This window comes from Erigeron canadensis, chromosome 7 (genome assembly GCF_010389155.1).
Source record: "Erigeron canadensis isolate Cc75 chromosome 7, C_canadensis_v1, whole genome shotgun sequence".
In the NCBI taxonomy this organism is placed as follows: domain Eukaryota; kingdom Viridiplantae; phylum Streptophyta; class Magnoliopsida; order Asterales; family Asteraceae; genus Erigeron; species Erigeron canadensis.
This window is the reverse complement of record NC_057767.1, coordinates 13811092-13823223: the sequence shown is the minus strand read 5'-3', so window position 1 is coordinate 13823223 and position 12132 is coordinate 13811092. Positions and strand designations below refer to the sequence as shown.

The 12132-nt window shown below is 34.3% G+C and overlaps 1 protein-coding gene across 1 annotated transcript; it reads left to right on the top strand.

The window, feature by feature from the left end:
- Window positions 1-666: 666 nt before the first annotated feature.
- Window positions 667-11717, top strand: LOC122606976. The gene is made up of 13 exons (XM_043779889.1): window positions 667-1783; window positions 2360-2534; window positions 2834-2946; window positions 4200-4301; window positions 4919-4988; window positions 5415-5470; window positions 8287-8337; window positions 8842-8946; window positions 9207-9251; window positions 9676-9784; window positions 10312-10514; window positions 11016-11096; window positions 11404-11717. Exons 1-13 carry the CDS (start codon window positions 809-811, stop codon window positions 11569-11571), a joined length of 2253 nt encoding a protein of 750 aa, XP_043635824.1. The 5' UTR covers window positions 667-808; the 3' UTR covers window positions 11572-11717.
- The last annotated feature ends 415 nt before the right edge of the window (window positions 11718-12132 follow it).

Below are 12132 nucleotides of genomic sequence, written 5' to 3'. Positions count from 1 at the left end.
ATAAAGTTATTTACCAAAGATAAATCATTTAACTATAAAATAACTACACTATCATTTACGTCAATTACTTTAAGATTAATAACCACATCGTCACCACCACCGTCATTAGCACCACCACTACCGCATTGCGCGGATACCCATCTCGTATAGAATTATAGGTATAGATGTATCTATATTTAACCGAAAAAAAAAGAAAAAGAACTTAAGGCGCGTTTAGTTGGAGAAAATGTTTTTAAGTTTTCCATTTTTAGTTTTCTAGAAAATGAAAAGGTTTTTCATTTCTAAAAACCCTTGAAAATTTTGAAAACGCGTTCAAAATAAAAGATGGAGTTTTCATTTTAAAAAACTAGAAAACAGGTTCAAATTCACTTATTTTCTAATTTTAGGTTTAAAAAATAGAAAAGTGAAAACAAAAACTGAAAAAAAGAATTTTCTAAGTTTAGTGCAAAAGTTAGAAAAAGAAAATTTTCTGAAAAAAACAATTTTCTAATTTTAGTGCAAAAGTTGGAGAAGAAAATTTTTTTTTTCTAGAAAAACTTTTCTAAGAAATTACAATTTAAAAGCGTTAAATGAAAATGAAAACAAAAACTAAATGGCATCCTTAGTTTTGAAAGTTTTTAAATACGAGTAATACAGTAACAAATTACATAAAGACATATTGGTTGTCTTAGGTGGTGGATCGACTCCAGATAACGGAATATAGTTGAAGGCCAATTGACATTCACAAATTCAGAGAAGAAAAAAAGGCATAAAAAGTACATCTTTGTTGGGTACGTAGATAGTAGATATTGGTGGCCACCATCAATCGATGGATCATCATCATCATTCATGGCAATCGATTCCCGGCAACAACAACAACATCTGCCCTGTTTGCTCTTTTTCTCACTTCCCTTTTTGCCCCCCAATCCCAAACCCTAATTTCCATTATTCACCCCCAGTCAATTCCTACAATCCTCCTCCTCCTCCTCCCCAGTTTCCGTATAATACTCCCCCTCCTAATTCTTTCGATTCTAATCATCGTTATAATACATTTAATACTAATAATCATAATTATAATAATAATGATTATTATAATGGATATGATATTGGTAACAATGCAGGTATTAAAAGAATGAAATTTGATAATAATCCTAATCCTAATCCTAATAATAATGAGAGGATTTTGAAGTTGATTCATGATCATGGTAACGCTGCTGCGGATTTTGGTTCCGGAGAAATCGGTTTAAAACGTAGACGAAGCGATGTTGATGATAGGTTAGTTCATCACGGGAATACTAATACTAATACTGATGTTGTTTATGATCAAACTTATGAACTTTTCCCTTCTAGATTCGATAGTTTAGAATCGAATTATTCACTTTCGAGTAAGAGTCAGTTTCCCCCACACCATTTGCATATGCATCATGATTATGTATCTCCACATGATGTTAATTTAAACTCTCATGTTCCCTATAATAATAACAATCATTGGTCGGAATCTAGACCTAATTATGAACCTAATTCGTTTGGGACGGATTTTCATCATGCTCCACCTCCGCTTCCTACTTCACCTCCACCTCCACCACCACTACCGATCGACCCACCGCCACCACCACCTCCAAGGAACCACTTCTTTGAGCCACCGATGGAAAAGCCTTCTTTTTTTCCTGTCCCTGGTAGCTCTTCTGCAGTAGATTCTTCATCGGCTCGTTCTGCAGTTCTGGATAACCCGTCGTCTAGACAGGTTTATTATACTAATAATGATTATGCAGGTCATCATGCTTCGACTATTTCTTCTACCGAGGTATGACTTGGAGTTTATTTTTATGTCTTCTTTCTGTTAAGTTATTTCTTGTAATAATCGAGACGAAACCTTATTCTTTCCAATAAACGAAGACGAAATATAAACTTCCTTTAAGGTTTTCTAGTGTTAAGGTGTCATGAAAGGTCTTAGAATAGAGACGGGTTCGAACCTTATCGGGTGAATATTCATGGAAAAAAGTCTAGGAAACGGGAAATGGTAGCCTAAAAAGGGCTGTGGACCATTTTGCATGTTCATTAACTATTCATGAAAACCAAGTTTCAGTTGGAGTTCCTTTCTAATTCAGATTAAAATGCTCAATGTGGATATCTCACTTTTGGCTCTATGACAAGTTTTTTAGTGCTCTAAAATAATGTTAAAATTAGAGCTAAGCAATCAAATTGGGATCTCGAGAAAGTCTTAATTCATTGCTTTTATTGTTGCTGTAAAATCGTTTTTAGATGTTTCCTTTTCCTACTAATGATCGTTTATATTTTTTGATTTTTGTTATTAGATGAAAGTCACCCTTGGTATATTTTTCCCCGTATGTTTTAACCTGAAATACTCCTATAATGATAGGATTTTCATACACGGCAATCTTCATCTGAAAGATATGTCAGAGATTCTCAACAGTTTCCATTGCGGCATTTACCTCTAGAGAAGCCAACTATTGTTGATGCTTCTCAAATATTTAAGCATCCACACCGAGCATCTCGGCCTGATCATCTGGTGATAATTCTACGTGGGCTTCCAGGTACTTTGCATGATATTGGATATGGCTTTCTATTCTTTTTAATAAAAACTATTTCCTCACTACCAATCGGAACTTAACATCATTCCATTCCTTCCTTTTGTGACCATTGATGGTAGTTGATGCAAAGTGCGTGCTTCCCTACAACCAGTTTACAGAGTGATTTATAACTTCCTTTTTGGCTTCATGCAAATAAGTGATTTATATGCTAAGAATAGAACCATAAAGATAGAAAGTTCTGATTTATATCAGTTGTGGGATCTACATTGCACTTAACTCGTATTCTACATCCATATTTGCAGGTAGCGGAAAGAGCTATATGGCAAAGATGTTGCGTGATGTAGAGGTTGAAAATGGCGGAGAAGCACCACGCATTCATTCCATGGATGAGTACTTCATGACTGAAGTTGAAAAGGTCTGTAGTTTTCTTCTTTAACCCATAATAGATGTTGCAATCCTTATGTACAGAAACAAGTCAATTTAGGCTTCTATTACATTGGTAACGAGTCAGCAGGGTCTAATGTGAAAGTTTCAAGCTAAACATGAATCTCGTTAACGTTATCTGAATGCTTACAATGATCTAAATTTATATATTTGCGTTAGTACTCCTTCGGTCCCAAATTAAGTTTTAACCAATCAAAACTCAAAATAATTCTAAAAAAAGTATAACATCTTATTGGTTGACAGTGACTTTATAAAATCTGTGTGTCACACTTCCATAGTGGAATGTAATGTTGGTACGGAGGGAGTAGTATTTAGCCTTAAAATGCGTGCCTTAGGCGCGCTTAAGCGAGGCGCACCTAGGTGCAAGCCTTAGAGATTTTTGGTACCCAAGGCGCAGGGTTACAAAAAGCGCTCGCTTTTTGGGCTTAAGCGCTAGGCGCAAGGCTTAGAGCTTTTTTTACAGGAGTTTTTTCCTTAATAAGTAATTTTTTTTCCTTACCCTTTCTTTCTCAACATTCAACAAGATTGATCCCTTCTTTCTTCCTCAGCGAAACCAACAATCTCTTGGTGGTTTCTTTTCAAACACCAAATATGATTTGGTACCCAAGGCGCAGGGTTACAAAAAATGCTCGCTTTTTGGGCTTAAGCGCTAGGCGCAAGGCTTAGAGCTTTTTTTACAGGAGTTTTTTCCTTAATAAGTAATTTTTTTTGCTTACCCTTTCTTTCTCAACAAGATTGATCCCTTCTTTCTTCCTCAGCGAAACCAACAATCTCTTGGTGGTTTCTTTTCAAACACCAAGTATGATCAAAGGCAGACTTAAACGAGGCTCTTAATAATGGTATTATGGTAGTTTATGTGTTATAAATACTATGTAAATAATTTCTATATATATATTTTTATAAGTGACTAAGTGTGCGCCTCGCGTACAAAAAGCTCACCGCTTTTGTGCTTCCGAAATGGACCCTGTCGGTTTTGTACGCCTATCTTCTTTTTAAAACCAACATAACCAAGCAACTATCGCCCTGTCGGTCTAACACGCCCTTGCCCATGTAGTAACATGCATAAAATCACCTGTGTTGACGCTAACCCACTTTCATCTGTCGCCTGACCAACCCTATCTTACACACTAATCCATATGAATGTTTTACATTTCTTATTGTCTATTTATCCATATTTTATTAATTGGACATTACGATTATAAATATCATGGATCTATTTTGTAGGCTGAAGATAGTGAGTTGTCAAAGGCTTCTGGCGCTCTTAGAGGCAAGAGACAAGTAATGAAGAAGGTGATGGAGTATTGTTATGAACCTGAAATGGAGGAGGTATTTACTACTTGTTTAAAATTGAGCAAAGAATCTCGTTTTAAGTTGATTAAAGTTTTGGTTGAATATAGAGGGGGCAATTTTTGATCTATTTACATATAAAGGGTTGTGATATGTATACCACTACGTTTGTACATATGCCAGCTACTCATGCATTACACCATATGTACAACTTGTTAAAGCATTAATTGGTGGTGTATGGAATAAATTATTGGTGTACATATCACCACCCACTTTTGAATGGGTTGATTCTGGCTGTGTTTTATCTATACCATGGGTAAAATTACAAAACAACTTGAATATTTAACAGGTCAAATGAGTCAAAAGCCTAAGTGTATTTTTGATGCACATAACCTCCTGAATAAAGTATACAAAAAGGATTAATTATTGAAAAATTGCCGTTATATTATAGCTCTTGCGATTATTAGTTATAAAAAGTTAAAAGCGTTGGACGTAAGTGTTCTTTGTCAACCTTGCCTAATCTGGCAAAGTTACTAGTGTAAACCCTTGTTTCTCATTATTATCTAATATATCCATAGTTATGTTCTATTTTAGGTTTGATTTTTGTGATAGTAATTGTTATATTATTCTAACTTGGCGTATGTATCTATGCATAGGCTTATCGAGCAAGCATGCTGAAGGCGTTTAAAAAAACCCTTGATGAGGGGGTTTTCTCCTTTATAATTGGTATGACTTATCTGGCACAAAGCGCTAGATTTTTAGTATATCAGTGTTTATGGTTTGTTGTTATCCTATATCTTCTAATTTTATTTTGATCCTGTAGCATTAGGAGTAGTTTTCTCCTGATCACCTCTTTCCATCAAAGCGTTTGCCCTTCGTATTAGAGAATTTTGTATGATTTAATATTAACACACTTCATATCGATTTAAATGGCTACTTGTCTAGAGTTACTGATCCTATTTAGTGCTTGGAAAAGTTTAATACTGATTTATACTCCTTAAATATGATATAAAACCAAAAAGAATGTTAGTTTTTCATGGGTTGTGGTGAAGCATCTAGAGTGATTGTAGAATAAGTGGCACTAACAACAGATGCAGTTTTGTTAAGCCAATTGACTTATTTGTTGTTGCTGGTATTTGTGGCTCGTCTTAGTGGATGACCGCAATCTGCGGGTAGCTGATTTTGCTCAGTTTTGGGCAACTGCTAAGGTATACCCTCAATTCTCTCATTCTCATACCCTCTGCTACTACTTACCTTCTTAGTGCTATCTGGTGAGCAAACTTATTTGCTTTTTGTTATTAGTGAAACGTTTAGTCAGTGTGATCAACTCTTTAAGTGGTTTTGTTAGGTTTTGACTTTTGAACACAATTTTTATAGCAAGTTTGCTTTGTATATGCTTACAATAGCATATCGTTTTGATGTACTATTTGCATGTTTAAAACCTCTTAGTGTTACATGTGGCTGGCATTTGTTTGGATTTCTGGTTCTAGAGATGCAAACTTTGCTAGAACACTAAAGAAAATGCCGTTATAGATCACTCATTGTGGAGTCATTGGAGAGCATGCAATATTTCACTTTAATTGTTCGTTTCTTTCATATTGCTTATGGGCAAGCTATCCTTGTGTTTTTTAGATAGGTTTCTAAGCTTAAGGTCAACACTAGACAATTTAGTTTAAGATTCCTAAAATGTTGAAATTTTTGAATTGAAATGGCTATATATATTGAGGTTGCCTAGTGGCTAGTGGCTACGCTTCTTTTTTTTTTTTTTTTCTTACAAGAGGTCTCAGCCTCTGCAGTTTGAAACCTCCCTACGTAAACGTCTTGGGGCTGGCTATGAAAATGGTTAGAAATAGTCGCTGGGATATCCTGGTTAGGCAGCGCACATCTGAGTTGAAGGTTTTGTTTAAAATGTATTGCTGAAAGTGTGTTTAAGGAGATTTAGACAACTTCAAATTCAAAGATGAAGGTTGAGGGGAGAGAATTTGACACAGGCATGAGTGAAAACATCGAATGAATTAGGCACAGTCATCATATCTCTTGGTATAAGTAGTATCTGTAGTCACACGAAGCATTAATTAAAATCCACGAAATTTTGAACAAAGTGTTTCTAGAAGTTACATGTCCCAGCCTTTTCAGTCTATAGTGAACACTAGGATGACAATGAATGCTTGGTGTTCTCTGATATCCTATTTTATAGCTGTTTGTATATTGAATTATTGATGCCTGCAAATCTACAAAATTCTAATTAATGGGTCTCCATTTTCAACACTAGTTGATGTGGATACCCAATTGGCTTGGCTGAATAATTTTTTTTTAAGAATCGCACTATTACTTGTGTTTCGTTTCAACAGACTTTTTGTTGGCTGCTCTTTGATAGTTTGTTAGCACCAACATAATATATCTGTCAAAATAAAGGATACTGTTGAAATACAAAATTTGGTCTACCTTAGAGAAGCAATCATGTGGTGTAATGATTGTTATCTGCTATAATGATGTAAATGCTATGTGTTATTACTGTTGAATTGTTAACTATAATAGCATCATAGGCTGTATTACTAGGATTAGGATTCTCTAAAGTTGAAACAAGTTTATAGGTGAAGTTGGAAGATCTCAACCCTTGAGTTAAAATCAAAGGTCAAGATTCAAATATTGAATCTTGACCATTCATTTTAATCCAAGGGCTAAAAATTATCCAACTTCACCTCTAAAGTTATCTCAACTTTAGAGGATCTCTATCCGTTTTGCTAAAGAATGGAATTCAACAAGTTTTTTCTTGAATAGTTAAATTCATCACTGGCATCTTGTTACTTACCTCTTATTTTCACCGTTAGTTGAAAGTAACAAATTTTAACGATTCAGCATTTCAGCTATCTTTATAATTCATACGGCATTTTTTTTGACATTTGTATCATCCTTCCCCCTTCCTTTGTCGTTCTCTTTTATGGTGATAGACTTGTGTTGGAATTTGAAGTGGCAATTTTGACTTATCTTTCATGAATGGTTCGGCATGGGTTATGCTTGATCTCTAACCAGTTAAATTGATAAAATTAATATAGTTAGTTAAGTATGACTTGCATTGGACAGATCGAAAGTCGCTCGACTTGTATTCTTACTTAGTGCAAACATATTTATGAACTGTTTTTTTATGATACTTAGATTGTTATTGTAAGTTGTAACATTTTAGATTTTGTAATCATTTCGCTGAATCTAATAAAACTGGTTTATGAAAAAAGTGTTATGGGTCAACTGACATGTAGAACTATATCAGTTTTGACATGTCACCCAGCTCCGCAAGAATCACCAACTCTTTCTTGAATTAGTATGTTTAGTTAGCTGATTCTCTTATTTTACCACCTGCTGAACTGTTGCTTTCATCGGATTTGATTATTATACGAGAAGACTTATAGTTCATTCTGTAGATATGTATCCGACTATACCACCACCATTAAACATGAAAATCTTGGTGGTTTAGTTGTATGTCTAAAAGCCGACTAGTGAAATGTAACTAATGAACTTATGCTAGGCATTGTGATATTCTTTGCTATGTTCATGCATCAATAGACCATTCTTAAAGGAAATAAGAGGATCTGGAGATTGACCGTGGTCTTCTATAATCTGATGGCAATTCGGAATGCTAAGCATAATTTGGTGTTTCTATGTTGCTGCTGGTTGTTTCATACCCTGTGGGCATATGCTAAATATAAATTGATGTTACTAGTGTAATTGGAGTATTATGTGATCTATCTTAACTAGTTAGATGTACCATATGTATTCTTTCAAAGGCATTAGCTTTACAACCATTACATATGTCACTTTGCAGCAAAAAGGCGTTTGTATCTGTGAAATATCAAAAGATGACCATGTGACCTGACGATCCTATAATTAGATGGCATTAAGTGATTATTAAAATTTTTCAGTACGATTATTTACTAAAATCCCATGTGACATGATGATACGGGCCTTGCAGATTCGTGATAAGTATGAATTCCTGTTATGTTAATTGTTTTTTTGCCTTTTTTTGCAGAGATCGGGATATGAAGTATACATAGTGGAAGCTGCATACAAGGATCCAGTGGTGAGTTTAGATACGGCATATGTCTTTCTGATATAAGATACTAGAGGTCATGAATTGGTCAATTTATGATGTTGTTTATCTCTAAAGGGAAAACTGGCTCAACCCAAATATTTTGTTAAAAACTGAACTGGTTTAAAGCTGTCCAAAGTGTAATTTCCGATATATAACAGTTCTGAAATCACTTTAAGCAAATATTTGATGGAACATTGTGATAATATGGTGTTTCAATTACTATATAGGTCATTACTTTTTTTTAGAAAGTGGTGACCCTACCTGTTTTGACTTGCACCAAGGATCACTCACTTTGGTCAACAACTGTATGAGGCCAACCAAAGTAGCTAACTCAACTTGACATGTAAGAAAATAGTATACATCTGAGCTGTTAACTAATCAGCCCAACCCTTGACAATTTTGCCACCTCTGCCGAATACTGAATGTTAGGAATACAATTAAACTTTTGGTTGTGGAAAAGAGTGCTTGCCAGTTACCATCTTATATTTTCAGGGTTGTGCGGCTAGGAATGTACATAATTTTACCTTGGATAATATACAGAAGATGGCTACACAATGGGAAGAAGCTCCATCTTTGTACATGAAAATGGATATAAAGGTTGGTTATCCTGCTGTTTCATATGCATTTAAAATTTTATAGTTTTGATATAATCAAATGGCTTAAACATCCTTTATCGAGTATTCCAGATTAATGCGGACGTAAGAATGCTGGAATATCTTATCTCATATTATTTCTGATTGACATGTGTGGCCTGTTTCAGTTGAACAAAGGGTTACATTAAGGAATAAAATAGATACGTAGCAGATATTAGTGGAATATTGTTACACTTTTTCGTCATCTTTTCCTTGTTTTTGCAGTCTTTACTCCACAGAGATAATGTTGATGAAAACGGGATTCAAGAGGTAAGCTTAGTTTCTTTTCCTTGGCTGTTTTCTTTTACCTTGTTAAGGTACTGTGCACAGAAGTGACATTTTTCAACCCTAGAATGGATTGTTTTGTCTTGTGTTTTATCCCTGCCTGTTTAATCTGAAAGATAACTTCAAAGGGAACAGGGTCAATCAGGCCAAATGAGAAAGATGGGTCCATATATTAGATATTCTCTTGATTGACATCATATGGAATCATGGACTTCGATTTTACACTGTCTTCATAATGTTTACAAAAGTGTTTAGAAAATGTTAGCCATATTGTTGATGAGGAATATATATTTGTGGTTTTAAATTTTATGAGAAAGACAAATAGCCATTCTTTTCTGATGTCATGCTGCAAATTTCTTCATTAGTTGCTTTTAGCTTTTGTGAGTATTGACCTATATGTGATCGACAGGTGGACATGGATATGGAAGATGAGGATTCTATAGATGCTTCTCAGGGAACTGATGTTAAAAGTCCTCAGGTGGAAACCAAAAATCAGGTGGATAATTTTACACCTAACGGTATGTTCTGAAGCCATGTGCATATGAGGTTACTAATTGACGTGTTATAGTTTTGCTTTTGGTCTAGTTGCTTATATACATACTTGTATATGACATGCTAGATATAAAGGTGGTTTTTATAAGAGTGATTATTTAACTCTAAATAACCCCAACAATATTTACGAATGTCTATTATAGTGTTTATAGATTTCCTTTTTCAATTTTACAAAGAATCAGCATTTGGCAAACACTCAAACAACTTATTATCTGATTTTTCCAACTTTAGACCCAAGAGGCACATCCAAACATTGTATTATATCCTGCAACATATGATAACAATGTTGATGATCAAATGTCACATAATCATTTTGAAAACTCATATTCATATATCGCATGTGTCTTAATTGGAAATGCAGTTTTAAATTAATATGTAATGTAGATTTAGGCAATATATGTCCAGGGCACAAGACATTGTATCTTGATGCTGATTTCTTGAAAGAAACATGTATTATCATTGGAACATTCTCTTAATTTCTTTCTATGACTAGATGCAAGTCCAGTAACAGATTTGAAACATCCTGTGCTAAACCAACAAAAAGAAGTGAACCATTTGAGTAAAAGTAAATGGTCTAACGATTTGGATGGAAGTGAGTCTATTGAAGCAGAAGATGGGAAGAGAAAGGCTAGTGCTCTGTCAGGTTTAATTAATGCATATAGCAAGGAAGGTAAATCGGTACAATGGGGTGACCAGGTATGTGCACTGGTATATATGGCTGCTTAGTTTGTTTTAATGAATAACCATGATAATACATCGTTGATGGTAGTCTAAGCATTTGAACCTTATGACGTGCATAATTAGGCATTTTCTAATTTAGAGGTGGCAAAATGGGTGTAAGGGTAACAGGTCAAAGCTTCTCCGTTTTTAATATAGGTTGAACGGCTTGATTTGAATCACTTTTTTGCACAAAAGTTTCACTTGTTTTATAGTAGTTTGTCATTGTGTCGAAATACAACTACAAGAGCGATATTATATCAATCATAATCTTATATCTTCAATAAAATGATACGGGAGGTTTTATGCAATAAAGTAGGGACAACTTTTTTATTTGGCCTTTTGAATTAAAATGCAACTGAACGGTTCAAAGTTGCCACATCTACATTTTAGCAACATGATTTTTTATATTTATATTTGGTCCAATATCTTGTTTTACTATGTCGCATGTCCCTTTGTAACTTGACTTCTCTTTTCCAGGGTGGAAATGTAGGCTTCTCAATAGGTGCAACAAGAAAAACATCATCATTAGTTATTGGGCCTGGTTCCGGGTACAACTTGGTAAGTTGGCAAAGATAAAAGAAGTGTTCTGAATAGCATAATGGCTTCTTTTATATATGCTATTATCCTACAATAGTTGCAACATCTTACATTTTTAGATAAAACTAAAAGTTAAAATGACTTTCTACGATTTTGTCTTGTTATTGGTTTTGGTTAATCAAAATTCCTATATTCATATCTCAATAATATGTTAGACTTTTTACTAATAGAAAAACAATTCCTAGATCACTCATTGTAGTTTTCCTGGGACGAGTCTGTGTGTTTTTGTGTGTACATTAAACTAATTGGTATCTTCTAATTGTAACAGAAATCAAACCCGTTATTAGAAGCTTACTTAAAACCAGCCAATAATATTGTTGAGTCGAAAAGGCAAAATGTATTCCATGAACAGATTCGTGCAGAGCGTGAATCATTTAAAGCAGTATTTGATAAGAGGCGACAACGGATTGGCGGGTTCAACATAGATGAAGAATAATTTGTCATTTGGTTCTTTGTGGTCTTGTTTGTATCATCTGTATCATGTCTCAATGCTAATTTCTCTAGTGTATACTAAATTTTGTGGATCAGATCATGTATCATTTTTCTATAATAGTGTAAAGATCTGAAATCTTCAAGAGACAATCTCTTCTATTTTTAAATAAAAATTTAAAGAATATGGACACTGGTTCCAAATTTGTTCATGAAATTATCTGGAGTAGGTTAATTTTACATGCTTTAAGTGTGACAAGAAATGTCATTTTATCAAAGAATGCAAATCTATTCAGTAGAACAATCAAGCTCGTCACTTTGAACCAAATTTTTAAAGGCCTATTGATAGCTGCAAAATGAAATACAAAAAGCTGAAGACTCATGGCTTTTATGTCCTTTGAAAATGAGAAAAACAAATGCATGATGGCCAAAACTAATGAAAAGTGAGAACTTTGATGATTTATCTAATGATGATGAAGAAGAGGTTAATGTTTTGTGTTTCATGTCTTTGGAAGATCAACAACAGCAGAAAAGTCTTCTAAGGAGAAAGATTGGAGGAGTTTGTCAG